Here is an 18,147-nt window from a genome sequence, read left to right on the forward strand (position 1 = left end):
GTTCCTGCCTCCTGGCTTTGGCCTGGCTCAGCCCTGGGCATTGTGGAGATTTAGGGAATGAGTCAGCAAATGGAAGGTCTCCTCTCTGTCTTTCAAAATGGGGAAGCAAAAGAAAGCAAATACAAGCCTTCCTCAGCTTTTGGGTTGCTAATAGCCATAACAGCCCACAAGGCCATCTGGTTTTAGTAGGCCTAGTTAATCAGTGATGATCAGAGGTGATGAAATTCCCTAGGATAGAAATAGCTGGAAAGTCATATTCTCACACTAAAGGCTGTTTCTCTAGCAACCAGCACTTTCGAAAATTTTCCAGTGTTTAGTGACAGGAAATAGTTTTATCTATTCTGTGGACCATCAATCTTAAAAGGTCATAAGAATTTTTTTTTTAAATATTTGAAAGGCAGTGACCTAGAGGGAGAGATGGAGATCTTCCATCAGCTGGTTTAGTCCCCAGATGGCCACAACAGCCAGGTCTGGGCCAGACCAAAGCCAGGAGCCCAGAGTTCCAACTGAGTGTCCCATGTGAGTAACAGGGACCAAGTACTTGGGCCATCCTTTGCTGCTTTCCCAGGTGCATTATTTGGGGAGCTGGACTAAAACAGTAACGGATGTGAACCTGTGCTCTGATACAGGATGCCAGCGTTGCAAGCAGCAGCCATAACGCTGGCCCTGAGTTGGCTATTTAAAAATTCTTTTTAAAAAATTTATTTATGCAGAATAGGTTTCATGTATTTTATAGAACAATTCTGAGAATATAACTATACTTCCCTCCCTCCCTGAATTGGCTATTTTTAAGTAGGAGAAGTGGCAGCTAAGGATGGCTTGTGTTTGTGAAGATGTGGAGCCGAGTTCATGGGATTCCCCGGCTCAAGGAATAGTTCCAGTTGCCTGTAGGTGGCCTGCCTTGGCACACCTCTTCCCCCAGGCACCTGCTGCAGAAATGTGGGCCCTGGGAGACTGTACAGATCCCGGAATCAGGTATCTGGAAGGGGCATAGAAAACCACCCCGTGGGAATGACATCATTTTTGCCCATCTTGTTAGTGGACACAAGGGGTCTGTTTGCTTGGGTGTCACCAAATAATCAGCCTCAAGGAGTTGCTCAAAAGAAAGTTTGCTTGTGACAGTGTGGAGGCAGAGTTCCCTACAGAAGGCGTCTCCCAGAGATGCAGCCTCCCTGCGGAAGCAGAGCCATCACGACGTGGTCCTGCCCGCACCAGCACAGTGAGGACGAGCCTCTGAAAACCAAGCTCCAGAAAACGAAGTGGTTCAGGGTCTCTGCCCCCGTGCCCCTCTTTACCTACAACCTTGGCTTCTATAACACGGGGCGATGCGACTCTGTCAGGATTCCGGTGAGGCTTCTCCGAGACGCTCCCGTACCCGCCGGGCACACGGCAGGCCCCGAGCTGCTGGGAGCGGATGAATGAACACGGGGAGGCTGCGCGCGAGGACCGGCTTTAAACTCCGCGCCCAGCGGGCGGGTCTCCAGGCGGCTCCCACGTGCCTCCAACCCGGCTTCTGACTGCCGGCCACGCGCGCGCCACACACCGGATATGACGTCAGTCCGCGGTTCCCGGAACTAGGCGGAGAGACCGGAAATTGACTCGGGTGGCGGGGGGCGCCGCACAGATGACTGGAAGTGGTGAGCCCGGGCGGCGAGGCCAAGCCCCCCGCTCCCGGGCCCAGTGGCGAAGCGCGGGGAGGGCGGGGTCGCTGCAGGGGCGGGGCCTGCGGGCCGGCGGCGGGGGCGGGGACCCCCGTGCTCCGGCGCCCGCGGCGGCGCGGCCATGAAGCTGAAGCTGAAGAACGTGTTTCTCGCCTACTTCCTGGTGTCGATCGCCGGCCTGCTCTACGCGCTGGTGCAGCTCGGTGAGCGGGGCGGGGCGGGGGTGCGTCCACCCATCCCGCTCGGCCCCACGGACGGCCCTCTGCGGCCGCGGGCGCACTGGCCCTGCCTGGGACGCACCGCGGCTCCCCGCCGCACCTCGGCCGAGCCTGCAAGGCCTGCATGATCCCGTCGCCGTTCGCCTCTCGAGCCCCACTTGCTCCCCTCTCCCCTGCTCTGCTCCGGCCGGCCTGCCTTCCTGACAGCTCCTCCAAAACCCCAGGCTGATGGCTCGCGCAAGCTTCCCCGGGTCCCTCTGTCCGTGCTTGTGTCCCGGGTCTTCCCTGGTTGCCTCTTATCCTAGCTCGAATGTCACCTCCTCGGAGAGGCCTTCCCTGACCACCCTAGCTACGGTCTTCTCTTCCCGATTCCCTTTTATTCTCTACCCTATGTATTCCCTTCATGGCCGTAGTGATTTTGTTAATTTGTTGCTTTGCTTACTGTCTGCCTCCCTTACTAACGTGAAAGCACCGTAAGGGGTGAGACCGTGTCTGTTTTGCCCCAAAGGCAGTGCCTCCCCAGAGGAGCATTCAATAAATATTTATCCAATGATGGCATCGATGAATTTAATGAGTCTTTGGTCACAGACAAGGAGACAGGTTGAACCCTGCCTCTTATGCAGGGTTTAGTGACAGTGCCACCGCACGAGCCTCAGGTATTTGAAAGGCTGCCCTATTAAGGGCATCCAGAAGACAAAATTAGGACCAGCAGGCAGAAAGAACAGAGGTAGATTGTCTGCTCAGTGTGCAAATGAAACTTAGAATTTATGAAAGGTGGAGAGAGGCTGCCAGTTGAGGCGGTGCCTTCCACGGCAACAGAGGTGTAGAGAAGGCCCCTGAGGGGTAGTAAGGAGATCTCTGGTGAGGGTCTGGTCCTCTGGGATGCTGAATGTTCTGATTCTCTGATCCCACCCCCTTTCCCGACTGGTGCTTCCTGGGACCAGGCCAGCCATGTGACTGCCTCCCTCCCCTGCGGGCCGCCGCCGAGCAGCTTCGGCAGAAGGATCTGAGGATCTCCCAGCTGCAAGCAGATCTCCGGCGCCCACCCCCTGTCCCCGCCCAGCCCCCCGAACCCGAGGCCCTGCCTACTATCTATGTTGTTACCCCCACCTACGCCAGGTATGGGGTCTGGAGCACCCAGAAGGGCTGCGAATTCGGGGAGGCACAGGGTTGGGGGATGTTCCTCAAAGTAGAGCATGCCGAATGACAGACTAAGTAACCCACGTCTTCACCCCAAGGCTTACGGGAAAATGCTCATTCTTCTAGTACATAGATATGGCTAGACTTTGAGGTAGGGTACAAAGGTCCTGCTAAATTTTAGGATGGAATAATGTTTCAAAGAAATTTTGGGCTTGCCAATGAGTTAACTCTCTCCGTAGAAATCCTGTGGTGAGAAAGTTTTAAAAACTCCTGAATAAGGAAGTGGGCAGTCATACCAGGGTCTAGAAATGGTTACAACCAGCTGTTGTTTCCATATCAGGCTTGGAGTTAAGTGCTTTACATTTGTTTTGAATACATTTTAAATCAAACTGACAGAACCGACAGGGGAATGTGGTATTGTACCTGTCACCTAACAGGCCTGTTAACACACACACCTCCCTGGACCCAGGTGGCAGAGCCATCCAGACACAGACAGCTCTGCACAAAGCTCCCTTCCCAGGTGCACACCGCCAACCTGGGGCTGGCAGGCAGAACTGGAGACAACGATACGCCTCCTATTTCCCAGTGCCTAAACTCAAATCTTCGCCTGGTGTGGAATGAGCCAAGGGGCTTGGCTAAAATAAATTCCTTTCTGGAAACCCAGCACACAAGGCAAAAGAACCTGGTTTACTTGTGAAAGTCACTGTCTTATTTGATCTTTTTTTTTTTTTTTTGACAGACAGAGTGGATAGTGAGAGAGAGACAGAGAGAAAGGTCTTCCTTTTTGCCGTTGGTTCACCCTCCAATGGCCGCTGTGGCCGGCGCATCTCGCTGATCCGAAGCCAGGAGCCAGGTGCTTCTCCTGGTCTCCCATGCGGGTGCAGGGCCCAAGAACTTGGGCCATCCTCCACTGCCTTCCCGGGCCACAGCAGAGAGCTGGCCTGGAAGAGGGGCAACCGGGATAGAACCCGGTGCCCCAACCGGGACTGGAACCCGGTGTGCCGGCGCCGCAAGGCGGAGGATTAGCCTGTTAAGCCACGGCGCCAGCCATTATTTGATCTTTAAAATGTCATCCTTAAAGTTGCTTTTAGTCCCATTTTACACATGAGGAAACTGAGGCCAGGGAGAATGAGCCATTTTCCCAAGGTTGCTGACCTAATAAGTTACACAGTGGGGGTTCAAACCCAGGAGGTGGGTGATAGACATGGTCTGGAGAAACAGGGCAGGTGAGCATCAGCATGAAGGTGACTGACAAGAAAGGGAGTTTGGGCACTGCTGGGGGGAGAGGCCATGGGAGACGCCCGGAAGCAGCTGTGAGTCCTGGCTGCAGTGAGCACGTGGTGTTTGCGCCTTTCCCTCCTGCTGCATCTCTCCTCCTGCAGGCTGGTGCAGAAGGCAGAGCTGGTGCGGCTGTCCCAGACCCTGAGCCTCGTGCCCCGGCTGCACTGGCTGCTGGTGGAGGACGCCGAGGGCCCCACCCCACTGGTCTCAGGACTGCTGGCTGCCTCCGGCCTCCTCTTCACACACCTGGCGGTCCTCACCCCCAAGGCCCAGCGGCTTCGGGAGGGCGAGCCAGGCTGGGTTCGGCCTCGTGGTGTAGAGCAGCGGAATAAGGCCCTGGACTGGCTCCGGGGCAAAGGGGGTGCTGTAGGGGGAGAGAAGGACCCACCACCACCAGGGACCCACGGAGTCGTGTACTTTGCTGACGATGACAACACCTACAGCCGCGAGCTCTTTGAGGAGGTGAGTGCTGGGATGGGGATGGGGAAAAAGGCCAGCTGGGGACCAGCTTTGTCCGTTACCATGGTTCCCAGTGTTGCTGCAGGCTGCTGGGTGAGGAGTGGGGAGCATGGGGCAGAGTGAGCCCAAGTGGCTCTTCCTGCTGCCTCCTTCCCCATGGGCCGCCCCCTCTGTTTTCTCTCCTGACCTCCGTTAGATGCGCTGGACCCGTGGTGTCTCAGTGTGGCCTGTGGGGCTGGTGGGCGGCCTGCGATTCGAGGGCCCTCAGGTACAGGATGGCCGGGTTGTGGGCTTCCACACAGCGTGGGAGCCCAACAGGCCCTTCCCCATGGATATGGCAGGATTTGCTGTCGCCCTGCCCTTGCTGTTGGCGAAGCCCAATGCCCAATTTGATGCTACTGCTCCCCGGGGCCACCTGGAGAGTAGTCTCCTGAGCCACCTCGTGGATCCCAAGGACCTGGAGCCCCGGGCTGCCAACTGCACTCGGGTAAGGGGATGGAAGCGGGCACATCTGGGATGGCCCCTGGGGATGGGGGTTTGGACTAGGAGGTCCCCTCACCCCGATCTCCGAGTCACCTTGCTTAATCTCCCAAAGGGGCAGTGGGGAGCCAGGGAGGGAGGGTATTCCCCTGACGCTGTGTCTCTCAGGGTCCTGGATGCTTTGTGGCCGACAGAGGGTGCGGGGACAGGGTTCCATTTTAGAGGCACTAGAGCCTGCCCGCCCCCTGCCCTTCACATTTTGCCGTCCATAGAGGGGGTCAGGGAATCCACTCCACCTTGTGGGCCCCAGAGGCCCGGCTCTGTGGGCCCAGCCCTAACCGAACCTTCCTGGCACAGGTGCTGGTGTGGCACACACGCACAGAGAAGCCCAAGATGAAGCAGGAGGAGCAGCTGCAGCGGCAGGGCCGCGCCTCAGACCCCGCCATTGAGGTGTGATGGCTGCCCCACCCCTGCTACCACCTCATTTCAGGCACAGACCTGTGGGACTAGGCTCCAGGCCAGCCCAGAATGTGGCTTTCTAAGTCCTGGCCTCTCAGAGCCTCTGGCCCCAGGGTGTGGCCTAGCTGCTTCTCCCCTCCCCCAGCCTGCCATGTGGCACTGCCCACAGGCTGGGGACAAGCAGCCCTTGTGTTGAGCCAGGTCAGCCTTGTCTGGGGTGAGCAGAGGGACAGCCGGACTCGGGAGGGGAGGGCAGCAGAGGGACTGGGTAACTTATTGGGGTTGGGCGTGCACTGGGGGCCGGAGGAGCTGGGCTGGACCCTCCCCACCTGAGCATGCAGACCCTCCTCCTACCTCCAGAATAAAGAATCTCAACTTGGAGGGGCCGCCTGTTGTCCTTTCCTTTGCACATCCAGTTCTTGCTTTCTGATCCTCCCAGATGTGGGCACCTTTTCCTGCACGGGCCCAGCCGGGGTCCAAGCTCTGGAGTCCTGGCTTCTCCGTGAGGCAGAAATCAGTTCCCGGGGGTTGGGGGGGAACCCTCCCTTGACGAGAAAGAGCAGCAGCTTCCATCTAGAACTTTATTGAGTCTGTACACCAGAAGCAGCCTCCAGTCTTCCCGTGACACTTGTCGCTTTCCCATCAGCCTGTTTTCTGTTCCCTGTGGTTCTGGCCATAAGGTCCAGTGGGCCCTAGGACACCTGGTTTCCCTTTTCATCTCAGTCCAGGTCAATGACTCCTTAACCCTTTTAATCCCAAAGACACCCCCACCCCACCCCCCACATACACCTGGAGCCTTGGTGGGGGGTCTGAGGTTTCCAGACTTGTCAGTCCTTCCTGCATCCCTTCCCCCCCCAATCCCACACCCAAGCTCCAGGTCACTAGGCCTCAGGTGGACCCTCCTTGGGCAATGCCTCTTCTGGTGGGGCCTCCTGGGGTGCTGGCCTGGGGGCGACCCCTCCCTGAAGCCAGGCTGTTTTCAGCATGTCTTTCAGCCCACCAGGAAAGAGATAGCCCTGCGTCTCTCCTTCCCCATCGATGACCCCTCCAAGCCCCTCCAGCGCTGTCTGCAGGTACCGCAGGCCCAGGAGCACCAAAACCTGTGGGCAAAGCGAGGAGAAAGAATCAAGGTTGGAGGCCACACTGGGTCCCAGATAGGAGGCCCCAGACACTTTGCTGACTCACCTGGAGCAGGAAGGTGACAGCCAGCATACTGCCTAGTGTGCTTGCCAAACCCTGCAGGTGCCCCAACAGCACCCCGTGGCACCCTTGGGCCCAGAGGTTTAGGTTGGGTTGTCGAGGATCGAAGAGGGGGTGGGCATAGGGGTCTGAGAGCCGGCTTTGCAGGCAAGGCCGAGGTGAGTGGGGGTTGCAGCAGGAGAAAGGGACGCCGTCAATCAGGTAGAGGCCTTCCACGTTGCTCTGGATCCGGCTGCAAAGGGCAGGGCAGGGCCGTTAGGACAGCTGGAGACAGAGGGGGACGAGGGAGCAGAGGGCTGGAGGGGTTGGGGAGAGAAAACCAGTAATAAAAACATTTACTCTTTACTAGGCACCAGGCATGCATAGCTCAGTTTATCTTCACAAGTTTATATGATAGCTAACTATCTATAAGATAGATGCTATTATCTCATTTTACAGACTAGGAAATGGGCCCAGAGTGGTTTGGCAACATGCCCTGGGATCCACAGCTGATAAAACAGCAGGGCTATAACCCATTCTCTCAATCACCATGCTCTATTTATTGCCTGCCAGGGTGAGGTAGGGCTTCGGGGCAGGGGGAGGGAGCCCTCTCTGGGGAGGAGAAAGAGGAGGAAAAAGAAACAAATCACTCACTCAACCACGTCCTGGTCACTGGGGTCCAGGTAACGGCTGCTGACCCACTGGACCCCAAACCAATCCTTGTACCCATGGCGCCCACAGCACTGGTGCCTTAGCTGCAGCTCATCCACCAGCCGTTTGGCATGACAGTGCCCAGGCACCTCTGTATCCTTGTAGTGAGCCAAGGCGGTCCCCAGGCCCTCCTCCAGCCCCTCATCCAGACTCCCAGGCAAACCCAGGGCTAGTCCCAGGGCGAAGACTAGGAGCCCCCCGCCCACAGCAGTGCCAGCCACCAGCAGCGGGCCCAGGACCCCCCGCCAGGGTGGGTATCGAGCTGCATCCAGACTTGCCCGGCTGGCTCCTGCACCCCCCAGTCCTGTGCCCAGAGCCACCGCGCCCGCCGCCAGGGCAGTCTGGGGCAGGGCAGAGAATGGGCAGGAGGGAGCCAGGAAGGTGCCAAGGTGCCACAGCTGGATCAGGAGGTACCCGCTACAGAGGAGGGTGAGGCCACCGGCCAGCGCCAGCAGCCAGGAAAAGAGCCAGAGCCCCTGCGCCAGACGGATGCGGGGCTGGAGGGGCAGCACCAGGGGCAGCACCGGCGCCATCTCCCATGTCTGCCCCAGAGAGCGCAGAGCTGTCGGGGATGGGGGATGGCCGGAGCAGGTCGCTGAGTCAGCCTAGCTCGGCTTGAGCCGGGCTAATGCCACCCTGACCCCAATACCCTGGGCATCCTCTCTCCCCCAGCCTTAATAAGCTGCCGCCAGGTCCAATTCGGGATGCCTTGGCCTTGCCCCCTTCGGAAAAGCCCCGCCCCCGGGCCGAGGGCCCGTTTCGTGACCCCGCCCCTGCCCCCTCGCGGAAGTGGGGTGTTTGGTCGGCTCAACCCTAAGGCGCCAGGGGCTGGGGGGCGGAGACCTCAGGGCACGCGCTGCCTCCACGATTCCTTGGGAATCTGGGGGCGGGGACCGGGAAGGGCTTGGAGAACCGAGGCCAGGAAGGGGCGAGGGGGTCAGCCTCTGGCCCCGCCCCCGGGCCGCGCGGCGAGGTCCGGACAGGGAGGGGTTACCAGGCGGCCCGGCCCCCCCCCGGACCCGCCCCCCCTCCCGCGCTTCCTGGCGGCTCCGCGTCCGGCGCCTGTTTGTGCTGCGGCGCTGGGGCCCGGGACGGCCCCGCCACCCCACCCCCGGGAGCCCAGAGCGGCCCCGGGAGAGTCCGAGGCCGGGACGTGCCCTGGAGACCGCGGCCCCGGCCCCACAGCGCCCCCTCCAGGCCCTTTCCCCGCACCCGACAGCGCCCCCGGGGGGTGGCACGGCACCCCAGCGCGCGCGTCCCGGGGTGCTTCCCCTTCCCCTCTCCCCGGCCATGGCCCCCGCGGCTTAGACGCCTCCGCCGCCGCCGCTCGGAGCAACCCGGGGGCCGGATGGACGGGGCCGCGGGGCCCGGTGAGTACGGGGCGGGGCGGGCGGCGTGCCCCTTCCCGGAGCGCCCGGCCCGTCGGGCGCCCGACGGCTGTCTGGTGGCGTCCCCGCGTGCTCCTGCGTCCCAGGGGCTCTGAGCATCCTACACGGTTGCCCAGGGCGCTCTGCCTGGTTGCTTGGGTCCTCCTCCTGTCATTTCAAACCTGCCCAGCGTCCTTGTGCCCGCCGTGTTACCGGGGCCCTGGGTCTTCCCCTGCCCACTGTGTGAACGCTGGGCCTCTTCTGGTGTTTTGGGTCTTTTTACTTCGGAGCCCCACCGTTAACCCTGGGACCTTCACTCCCACCCTGCTCACCACGACACCCTCGCCTGCCACTCTGGGTCTCTTCCTGTACTCGGGGTCTTCCGTCTGACTCTGCTGTGGTGCCCCCTCCCCTCTCCCTGCGACCCCGGCTCAGTTACTCTGCTTTCTGGAGACCTGCGCTTGCTGGCGCAGGGACGGAGGGTGGGGGGGCTGCGGTCCCCGTGCAGGACCGCGCCTCTCTCTCTCCGCGGCTCCCACGTTCCTCGGCAGTACTCCATATTTTCCCCTGGTACTCCATGGTACTCCCTGTCTTTGCGGAGGCTGAGACGGCAGCAGGAAGGGAGCTTTGCCAGGCTCCTGCCCGCCCTGCCAGGAGGAGGCCCTTGATCCTCTACCGGCCGTCTCCTCCCCCTCTGGACCAGGCTCCAAGCCCCAGGCTGCTTCGAGAGGGCAGTGCTATTGGATAAATGTAAAGTCCTAGGAGGACAGGGGCCCTCCACCCTTTCTCCGGGTGGTGGAACATTCTGAGTGCTTCTCGCCCCTTGCCCAGGTGAGGGCCCTGCTCAGGAGGGCCTGCAGTCCTTGAGCCGGAGGCTTCGGGTGCAGGAGGAGGAGATGGAGTTGGTAAAGGCAGCGCTGGCAGAAGCCCTTCGCCTGCTGCGGCTGCAGGGGGCCCCCAGCTCCCTGCAGGGCTCTGGTGCACCAGCTCCTGCAAGGGCCAGGTATGCACCTCTGCACCCACCTGTCCTCCTTCCTGGGGCCTCTGAGCCTTCTGGGTGGTGATTCACTGTCTCCCCAGCAGCCCTGCAGCGCCCCCAGGACTGCCGCCCACATGCAGCCCGTCCTTGGTGAGCCGGGGCACCCAGACGGACATGGAGGTGGAGATGGAGCCGTCCCCTGGACCCCCTGGCCTGAGCAACGGGCCCCCAGTCCCTCAGGGAGGCAGCGAGGAGCCTAGTTGGACCCAGTCTGAGGGAGGGGGCAGCAGCAGCAGTGGTGCTGGCTCCCCTGGCCCCCCCGGGATCCTCAGGCCTGTGCAGCCCCCACCACGCGCTGACACGTAGGTGTCCTGTAATGGTGTCTGGGAAAGGGGGGCAGGTTCCGGGAGCAAAGTCCAGAGGGAAAGCCCCTGACCGGCTCACTATGCTTTTGCCAGGCCCCGGAGAAACTCTTCCTCGTCTTCCTCCCCCTCCGAGCGGCCTCGGCAGAAACTGTCCAGGAAGGCGGCTTCCTCGGCTAACCTGTTACTGCGGTCAGGGAGCACGGAGAGGTGGGCGGGGCTACCCTCAGTTCTTCCCGGCAGGCTCAGGCTGTTGACTCTGCACATCCCTCAACCTCCCTTCCCTGGGCGGAGTAGGGGGAAGAAAGGAGCAAGCACTCCTGGAGTGCCTGCTCTGTCCCACGCACTGCGCTAAACCCTGGGCCTCTTCCACCTCATTCAATGCCCCCAGCATCCCTGGTGGGTAGGTCAGTCATGCTGTCCATTGCACAACTGAGGAAGCAGGCTCAGAGAGGATAAGTCATTTGCCTGTGGTCACACAGCTAAAGTCAGGATTTGAACCCAACTGTTCCTGGTACCAGTTCCCTTGCCCTTTCCACCATATTACAACAAGACTCCAAGAAGCTCCCCTGATGTTCACGTATGGCTGCCCACAGAGCTTCCATCCTCCTTCCCCCTAAATCTGCCGAGCACTGATCTGCTTACTTTTAGAGGACCAGGAGACGTGCTGGTGGCCAGAGGTAGTGTGTGCAGGCTCCAGGACGCCTGAATGTCCATCCCAAGCCCATCCTTCCTCAGTCTCTAAAGAGACATTATCACCAAATGATCTCTGATCATTATGATTGATGATTATCGCCCGTGATCTCTGGAGTTGCCTGTCACTTTACCCTTGAAATGGAGGGCTCTCTTGCTTACCTCCCAGAAAGGCAGGGCTGGTATACATTCTGGATTCACTTTGGTCCTTTTTTACAAATGGGAAAATGAAAAGACCAATAGCCAGAGGCCTGGTGGGCTGGAGGAGAGGGCCTGGCACCTGCACTGCCTCTTAACAGGCTTCGAGTCCTTGTGCTGGGTGCTTAGCCCTTCAACCTCCGTCTTCTCATCTCCTAAATGAACTAGAGTCCCCTCCTATGCCAGGACCCTGACACGCAAGATGCACACGAAAGCCTGCAGAGGGGCCTGTGGTTTCTGGAGGCCCCTCCTTTCTTGTGTCCCGCCCCTCCCCCGTGGGGGTCTTAGTCCCTGCCCCAGGCCCCACACTCTTCTCTCGTCCCAACAGCCGTGGTGGGAAAGACCCCTTGTCCAGCCCCGGGGGTCCTGGATCCCGGAGGAGCAATTACAATTTGGGTATGTACAGAGGGAAGAACTAAGCTGGTGGTAGTTAGGGTTTGGGGTGCAGTCCCAAGAGCTGTTTTGGGGCACCCGTGAGGTGTGGTGGGTGGAGTTTTGCTCTGGCTCTCCTGGAAGGGAGGGCCGCAGGGTGCTGGTTGACACTCCCCTTTTTTTCTGTAGAAGGCATCTCAGTGAAGATGTTCCTTCGTGGCCGGCCCATTACCATGTACATCCCGTCTGGCATCCGCAGCCTTGAGGAGCTGCCCAGCGGCCCACCCCCGGAGACCCTTAGCCTTGACTGGGTGTATCCTGCCCCCTCCAGTCCCATGGGAACCACCTTTCCCACCTTGGGACCCCCTCCCTCCCCTCTTTGAGGTCTTCTCTTGAGTCTCTCAAGGAGCCCACTGAATCCTCCCCTCCCCTCCTATTGCTGATGTTATGCCAGCCAGAAGCTCTGATCCTCTCCCTTCTTCCTCTTCCTGCCCATCATCTGACCCTTTCCTTGACCATGGTCCCTGCCCCAGGTATGGGTATAGGGGTCGGGACTCGCGCTCTAACCTGTTTGTGCTGCGCTCCGGGGAGGTGGTCTACTTTATCGCCTGTGTGGTGGTGCTGTACCGGCCCGGGGGAGGCCCAGGGGGTCCTGGAGGTGGTGGCCAGAGACATTACCGGGGACACACGGACTGCGTTCGATGGTGAGGGGCCTGGGGTGGGAGACTGGTGGGCTTGGCAGCAAGAGGGTCTGGGAGGGTGCCAAGGAGCAGTGAAGAGTTGCCGTGCATCATGTCTTGGGTGGGCCTTGAGAGACCCCCTTTCCCTAGAGTGTCTCCTCTCTCACTCAGCCTTGCCGTTCACCCTGATGGCATTCGTGTAGCCTCGGGACAGACAGCTGGAGTGGATAAGGATGGGAAGGTAAGGCCGACGTCCAACACCAGGCAGGCAGCACGGAATGCTCTCCCAGCCTTCTTTCGCACCCCTGACCCTGTCTCCTCCACCAGCCCCTGCAGCCCGTGGTTCACGTCTGGGACTCAGAGACGCTGCTGAAGCTGCAGGAGATTGGACTGGGGGCCTTCGAGAGGGGTGTGGGGGCCCTGGCCTTTTCCGCTGCGGTGAGCTGGCCCCAAGGCTTAGCCCTCTTTTTGCCCCGGGGCACCCCACAGTTGCATATCACTTGGAGGTCCTGGAAGTTCTGGCCCTCCAGAACCCTGCCCAGCTGGCTCTCCTGAGAGAGGGACACGTGCCAACTTCTCCTGCCCTCTCAGCCTGTGAAGGCGAGCTGCCCAGTGGCCACGGGTCCCAGGCCTCTGAGGGCTCACCCAGCCCCTTCAGTGTGTTTCCTCCCGTCCTCAGGATCAGGGTGCTTTTCTTTGTGTCGTGGATGATTCCAACGAGCACATGCTGTCGGTGTGGGACTGCAGCCGAGGACTGAAACTGGCTGAGATCAAGGTGCAGGGGCCAGGGGGTCTGGACAGGCTCTGAGGCTCGGGGCGGGGGGTGGCACTGGTGAGGCAGGGAGCTCAGAGGGACCCGCTAACTTCCTTTCTGGCTGGGTCACCTGCCAAGGGCAAACCTGGCCCCTGAGCCTTGTGAACCAGGGCCCATGGCTGTTCTGACCTTGTAAGGGATGCGTTAGGGACTAGAGTGGTGGGGAGTAGAGAGCGGACCAGGGTCCAGGCAGGGTTGCCGGACTGCCGCAGGCCAGCTGCCAGGAGGCATGTTAAGACAGTCGAGGAGAACAAGGGTGCTCAGGGCTTGGGGTGGCTGAATCTGGTCTCTTCCCCTTCAGAGCACAAATGACTCAGTCCTGGCGGTTGGCTTCAGCCCTCGTGACAGCAGCTGCATTGTAACCAGTGGGAAATCTCATGTCCACTTCTGGAACTGGAGTGGTGCAGCAGGGGTTCCTGCGAACGGGACCCTCGCCCGGAAACAGGGTGTCTTTGGGGTGAGGCGTAGGGAGTGGAAGGTGGGGGGGCAGGGACGGGGAGGAGATGGAAGTGCCATCTCTGGCATTTCTGAGTACTGCAGACCCTATTGCTCCTCTGCCCCCAACTGCCTGTGGCTTTGTCCTTCCTTTGACCTCTGCTCCCTGTGTCCTCTCCCGGCTAGAAATACAAGAAACCCAAGTTTATCTCTTGCTTTGTGTTCCTCCCGGATGGAGACATTCTCACTGGGGACTCAGAAGGGAACATTCTCACCTGGGGGCGGAGCCTCTCAGATTCCAAGACCCCAGGCAGGGGAGGGGCCAAAGGTACGTGGTTGGGGATGGCATCTGGGAAGGCCAGTACCTTAGAAGGGTCTGGGCCGGGGAGACGGCTTCTCACCTTTCTTACCCTGAAAGTTGCTTGTTCCGCGTGTGTGTGTGTGTGTGTGTAGGAGGGCAGGGAGCAGGTCTAAAAGGGTGAGAGGCAGCTAACAGGAGGAAGGGCTGGGGCTTTGGGGCTGCCAGGTATCTGGCAAAAACTCTAGCTGTGTCACTAGCTGTCTGGCCTTTAGGAAGTCCCTCCAGTTCTCGGAGCCTCGGTGGTTTTCCTCTCTGTAAGTTCAGGAGAATGACAGCTGCTTTGGCAGTCATGAGAATCAGAGGTAGCTAGCGTTCAGTAGGCACTTGCTAGCTGGAAGTTACTGCTGTACCGTGGTGGCCCAGGCTATCCCTGTTCCCCCCGGGGCTTTGCCAACAGAGACCTACGGGATCGTGGCCCAGGCTCATGCTCACGAAGGCTCCATCTTTGCCCTGTGTCTGCTGCGAGATGGGACGGTGCTGAGTGGTGGTGGACGGGACCGCCGGCTGGTGCAGTGGGGGCCCGGGTTGGTGGCCCTCCAGGAGGCCGAGGTGAAGGCTGCTCTGGGGTCAGGGGAGGGAGAGGCAGGAGGAATAGTTAGTGGGTTCTTGACATTCTGCCACCACTCTGCAGATCCCAGAACACTTTGGGGCCGTGCGGGCCATTGCTGAAGGTCTGGGCTCTGAGCTGCTCGTGGGAACCACGAAGAATGCATTGCTGAGGGGAGATCTGACCCAGGGCTTCTCCCCTGTCATACAGGTTGGGGTAGAGGGCTTGGTGAGGGGGGGGGAGGTTACTGGGGCAGGGCAGTGGTGACAGCCCCTGCTGTGCTGCAGGGCCACACCGATGAGCTCTGGGGGCTCTGCACACATCCCTCCCAGAACCGCTTCCTCACCTGTGGCCATGACCGGCAGCTCTGCCTGTGGGACGGGGAGGGCCATGCGCTGGCCTGGAGCATCGACCTCAAGGTAAAGCCTTTTGTGCCACATACCCTTGGCCACGCCTCCATTCCTTCCCTGACATCCTCTTTCTCCTGCATTGGCATCTCTGAACTGTCTGCTGAAATATACTCTTCTGTACTCATTGGTAAAAGCCGCTGCCTGGACACCCCCACCCATGAGGCCTCTTGGAACAGCAAGCGAAATGGTTAATCTCCAGCACAGCTGGGAGCCGCAGTTCCGGTGGTTAAATATTTTGAGTGCCACCCCCTGTTTAGAGCCTGGTGACACCCTGCCTCCATCCCAGGTCTTTTGTCCCTCTCTTGTCCCAAACTCTGCTTAGGAAGAGGAGGCTTTGATGTGGCCAGGGTCAAGACGACAAGGCATCCGTCCTGGTTCCCAGACTGGACAGGCATCTTCCTGAATTTGCCTTCTCCCCCTCCTAGGAGACTGGACTCTGTGCTGACTTCCACCCGAGTGGGGCAGTTGTGGCCGTAGGACTGAACACGGGCAGGTGAGAGGTGGCTGGGACGCCTGGGAGGGAGAGTTCAGAGGTCTGGGTAGGGCCGCTGGTAAGTGGCTCAGAGTGACCATCGCTGCTCAGGAGCCGGGTTGTGCCTCTCATCTCCTTGGTGCTTCTCGCTGTGGCCCAGGCCTCCCTCCTGCCTTGCTCTCAGTGGTAACTGTCTTCACCCCTTCCCACAACCACTCTCTTCTCCAAGCCTGAGAGTGGCCGAGGTGGCAGAAGCAGCAGGGAAGGGAGGGGCCTAGGGGAGAGAAACACCACAGGGAAGTGGCAGCCTTGATCTCACAAGGCTGGTGCAGTGGGCCCCCGCTCTGTAATTTCTGATTTCTTTTCCAGACAGCATCAGAGCCCCTCAGCTGTTATCCGCCCCAGTCCCTTCCCACTCCCAGCCTAAGCATGTGATAACCTCCCTTCTACATCATAGCCTTTCTGCCCAGGGTGGCTTGGGGGGGGGGGCGGTGCCTCTCACATTCTGGCCTCCCCCCTTTCCTTTCAGGTGGTTGGTTTTGGACACAGAGACCAGAGAGATTGTTTCTGACGTCACTGATGGCAACGAGCAACTCTCGGTGGTCCGGTACAGCCCAGGTGGGAGCCGCCCCCACCCTGGACTCAGACCCATCCCTGGCCCTTCCCTCTCTCTGAGCAACTCTCTTCGCAGATGGGTTGTACCTGGCCGTGGGTTCCCATGACAACATGATCTACATCTATAGTGTTTCCAGTGATGGTGCCAAGTCTAGCCGCTTTGGCCGCTGTGTGGTGAGGACCCTGGGGTGGAGGGTGGAGCGAGGTTGCAGGGCAGGTAAACCCACAGGAGCCTGATGCACGAAGGGGCATGGGAAGTTGTGGCTGCATTTGCAAACTCTTGACCGTTGCTCCCAGGGTCACTCCAGCTTTATCACCCACCTTGACTGGTCCAAGGATGGGAACTTCATCATGTCCAATTCCGGAGACTATGAGATTCTTTATTGTGAGTGAAAGGGGTGGGGGCCGAGGAAGCGAGAGGGGCTTCTGGTTGAGAAGAATGGGGAATACTTGGGGAGCTCCAGGCAGAGGGGCTGTTAGAGATGCAGTGGAGGTGGTTGAAGTGGCGTCAGAATTACACACTTGGGAAAATTTTCTGATTTGTAAAAAAACCACCACAGTTTCACCCCATGACTTGTTCCCACAAAGAGTTGAAAATGCACCCGGAAAAGATTGTTTCGGAACTGACTCTCAAGGCAGGTGTGGAGGAGTTATCTAGACAGGAGGCGCTGCTAAGCTCTCAGGGGAACTTTTCTTCGGAGAACTCGGGGAGCACCCGGGGTGGGCTTCTGCCCTGGGCGGGGCGGAAGTGAGCACAGGGACCAGCTCGCATGCCAGAGCCTCACCTCAAGCCAGTCTGACCATCCTGGCCTTCTCTGGCATCTTCCCAGCTGCGGGCAGGGTGGGCTGAGCTGGGCCGGCTGTCTCCCCAGGGGACGTGGCTGGAGGCTGCAAGCTGCTGCGGAATCGCTATGAGAGCCGAGACAGGGAATGGGCCACCTACACTTGCGTGCTGGGCTTCCACGTGTACGGTGAGCAGGGGTGTGGGGCCGGAGCGGGAGGAGGTGGAGCCCGCTGTGGGCATGCCTGGCGGGTGTTTGGAGAACCTGCGGACCCAGCCCAAGGGCCCCCCACCCCTTCCCCGTCGCCCTGGAAGGCGGCCGGTTGTTGGTGGCAGCGAGTGCCCGAGATGGGGCTACGCTGGGCCGCGGATGGTGGCGGGCAGGGGGCCGGGCTGAGGCCGTCGCTGTGCTAGGCGTGTGGCCGGACGGCTCCGACGGGACCGACATCAACTCGCTGTGCCGCTCCCACGACGAGCGCGTGGTGGCTGTGGCCGACGACTTCTGCAAAGTGCACCTCTTCCAGTACCCGTGCGCGCGCGCCAAGGTGAGGCCGCCGGGGGCGCGGGCGGGGGCGGGCGGGCCCGGACGGCGCCGCCGCCGCTCACCCTCCCCTCCCCGCCAGGCGCCGAGCCGCGTGTACGGGGGCCACGGCAGCCACGTGACCAGCGTCCGGTTCACGCACGACGACTCGTACCTCGTCTCACTAGGCGGCAAGGACGCCAGCATCTTCCAGTGGCGCGTGCTGGGCGCTGGGGGCGCGGGGCCGGCGGCCGCCACGCCCTCCCGGACCCCGTCCCTGTCCCCCGCCTCCTCTCTGGACGTCTGATCGCTGCCGGACCGGACCCCTTTTCCTCGACTTCGAGACATTCCCAAGTGCGCATCTCCCCGGGGGGCGATCGCCCCTGCACACACTGTTGGGACCCGCTGGCCGAGCCGGGCCGCCCCAGCCTGGGCCCTGACTCCCGCTGCCTGCTGAGGGGCAATAAACCAAAACCAGAGTCGCCTCCCTGTGCTTTTGTGGGGCGCAGCTGGGTGCCCTAGGGACCCTGAGGGGTGGGATGGAGGCAAAAAGGAGTGTGGAAAGCGCCCGTAAGGCCGTTCATGCAAATGGTAGGCAAAGCTGTTTGCAGACCGCCCGGCGAAGCGCGAGGGCGCGCGCGCCTTGCGGGACGTCAGGCGGAGCCGCAGACTCCAGCGAGGGAAGGGTTAAGCCCGCCTCCTCCCCCGCCCTCGGAGGGGGGGGCGGTCCCGAGCTGCAACGGAAATAACCGAGGGTCGGGCCGCGGTTGGCCGAAGCCACTCGAGCTCATTCCGGAAGTAGCCGATCTGTGGGGTCTTGCTCTCCGACCTGAGCCGAGCGCCGGGCCTTGTTCTCCGATCAGCCGAAGGTGTTCCGGAAGAAGGCGAATCCCGAGGCGGGCAGGGCTAGCCTCCCCTGGGCCCGCGGAGCTCAACGTCTGGTGGGACTGGTC

At 60.5% G+C, this 18,147-nt stretch overlaps 3 protein-coding genes across 4 annotated transcripts; 2 read left to right on the forward strand and 1 right to left on the reverse strand.

The window, feature by feature from the left end:
- The first annotated feature begins 1,743 nt into the window (after nucleotides 1-1,743).
- Nucleotides 1,744-6,079, forward strand: B3GAT3 (beta-1,3-glucuronyltransferase 3). The gene is made up of 5 exons (XM_062196000.1): nucleotides 1,744-1,864; nucleotides 2,824-2,998; nucleotides 4,402-4,762; nucleotides 4,956-5,246; nucleotides 5,597-6,079. Exons 1-5 carry the CDS (start codon nucleotides 1,783-1,785, stop codon nucleotides 5,693-5,695), a joined length of 1,008 nt encoding a protein of 335 aa, XP_062051984.1. The 5' UTR covers nucleotides 1,744-1,782; the 3' UTR covers nucleotides 5,696-6,079.
- Nucleotides 6,080-6,270: 191 nt separating this feature from the next.
- ROM1 (retinal outer segment membrane protein 1) lies at nucleotides 6,271-8,523 on the reverse strand. Its single transcript, XM_062197827.1, has 3 exons — nucleotides 7,532-8,523; nucleotides 6,884-7,130; nucleotides 6,271-6,798 (listed from the first exon to the last, which is right to left on the reverse strand). Exons 1-3 carry the CDS (start codon nucleotides 8,119-8,121, stop codon nucleotides 6,580-6,582), a joined length of 1,056 nt encoding a protein of 351 aa, XP_062053811.1. The 5' UTR covers nucleotides 8,122-8,523; the 3' UTR covers nucleotides 6,271-6,579.
- A 147-nt stretch (nucleotides 8,524-8,670) lies between these two features.
- On the forward strand, nucleotides 8,671-17,676 carry EML3 (EMAP like 3). 2 transcript variants are annotated; one of them, XM_062195996.1, is made up of 22 exons: nucleotides 8,671-8,958; nucleotides 9,787-9,958; nucleotides 10,036-10,296; nucleotides 10,393-10,506; nucleotides 11,516-11,583; nucleotides 11,749-11,872; nucleotides 12,093-12,263; nucleotides 12,411-12,480; nucleotides 12,567-12,677; nucleotides 12,919-13,014; nucleotides 13,355-13,510; nucleotides 13,675-13,816; nucleotides 14,247-14,398; nucleotides 14,481-14,606; nucleotides 14,684-14,815; nucleotides 15,232-15,299; nucleotides 15,808-15,896; nucleotides 15,970-16,067; nucleotides 16,191-16,278; nucleotides 16,766-16,864; nucleotides 17,089-17,219; nucleotides 17,298-17,676. In XM_062195996.1, exons 1-22 carry the CDS (start codon nucleotides 8,937-8,939, stop codon nucleotides 17,499-17,501), a joined length of 2,694 nt encoding a protein of 897 aa, XP_062051980.1. In that variant the 5' UTR covers nucleotides 8,671-8,936; the 3' UTR covers nucleotides 17,502-17,676. The 2 variants fall into 2 exon arrangements, with proteins under 2 accessions (XP_062051980.1, XP_062051981.1); XM_062195997.1 differs by having other exon boundaries at nucleotides 10,039-10,296.
- The last annotated feature ends 471 nt before the right edge of the window (nucleotides 17,677-18,147 follow it).

The sequence above is a fragment of the Lepus europaeus genome, chromosome 7 (genome assembly GCF_033115175.1).
Source record: "Lepus europaeus isolate LE1 chromosome 7, mLepTim1.pri, whole genome shotgun sequence".
NCBI classification, from domain to species: domain Eukaryota; kingdom Metazoa; phylum Chordata; class Mammalia; order Lagomorpha; family Leporidae; genus Lepus; species Lepus europaeus.

What these genes read in the sequence shown, in the direction of transcription:
- B3GAT3 (XM_062196000.1), top strand. Translation starts at nt 1,783, where the DNA reads ATGAAGCTGAAGCTGAAGAACGTGTTTCTCGCCTACTTCCTGGTGTCG. An exon ending in GTTACCCCCACCTACGCCAG is followed by an intron (nt 2,999 to 4,401) that starts GTATGGGGTCTG and finishes CTCCTCCTGCAG; the next exon opens with GCTGGTGCAGAAGGCAGAGC. An exon ending in GGGCTGCCAACTGCACTCGG is followed by an intron (nt 5,247 to 5,596) that starts GTAAGGGGATGG and finishes TTCCTGGCACAG; the next exon opens with GTGCTGGTGTGGCACACACG.
- ROM1 (XM_062197827.1), bottom strand. Translation starts at nt 8,121, where the DNA reads ATGGCGCCGGTGCTGCCCCTGGTGCTGCCCCTCCAGCCCCGCATCCGT. An exon ending in AGTGACCAGGACGTGGTTGA is followed by an intron (nt 7,131 to 7,531) that starts GTGAGTGATTTG and finishes TGCCCTTTGCAG; the next exon opens with CCGGATCCAGAGCAACGTGG. An exon ending in CTGTCACCTTCCTGCTCCAG is followed by an intron (nt 6,799 to 6,883) that starts GTGAGTCAGCAA and finishes CTTTGCCCACAG; the next exon opens with GTTTTGGTGCTCCTGGGCCT.
- EML3 (XM_062195996.1), top strand. Translation starts at nt 8,937, where the DNA reads ATGGACGGGGCCGCGGGGCCCG. An exon ending in GAGGAGCAATTACAATTTGG is followed by an intron (nt 11,584 to 11,748) that starts GTATGTACAGAG and finishes TTTTTTCTGTAG; the next exon opens with AAGGCATCTCAGTGAAGATG. An exon ending in GCCGCTTTGGCCGCTGTGTG is followed by an intron (nt 16,068 to 16,190) that starts GTGAGGACCCTG and finishes CGTTGCTCCCAG; the next exon opens with GGTCACTCCAGCTTTATCAC.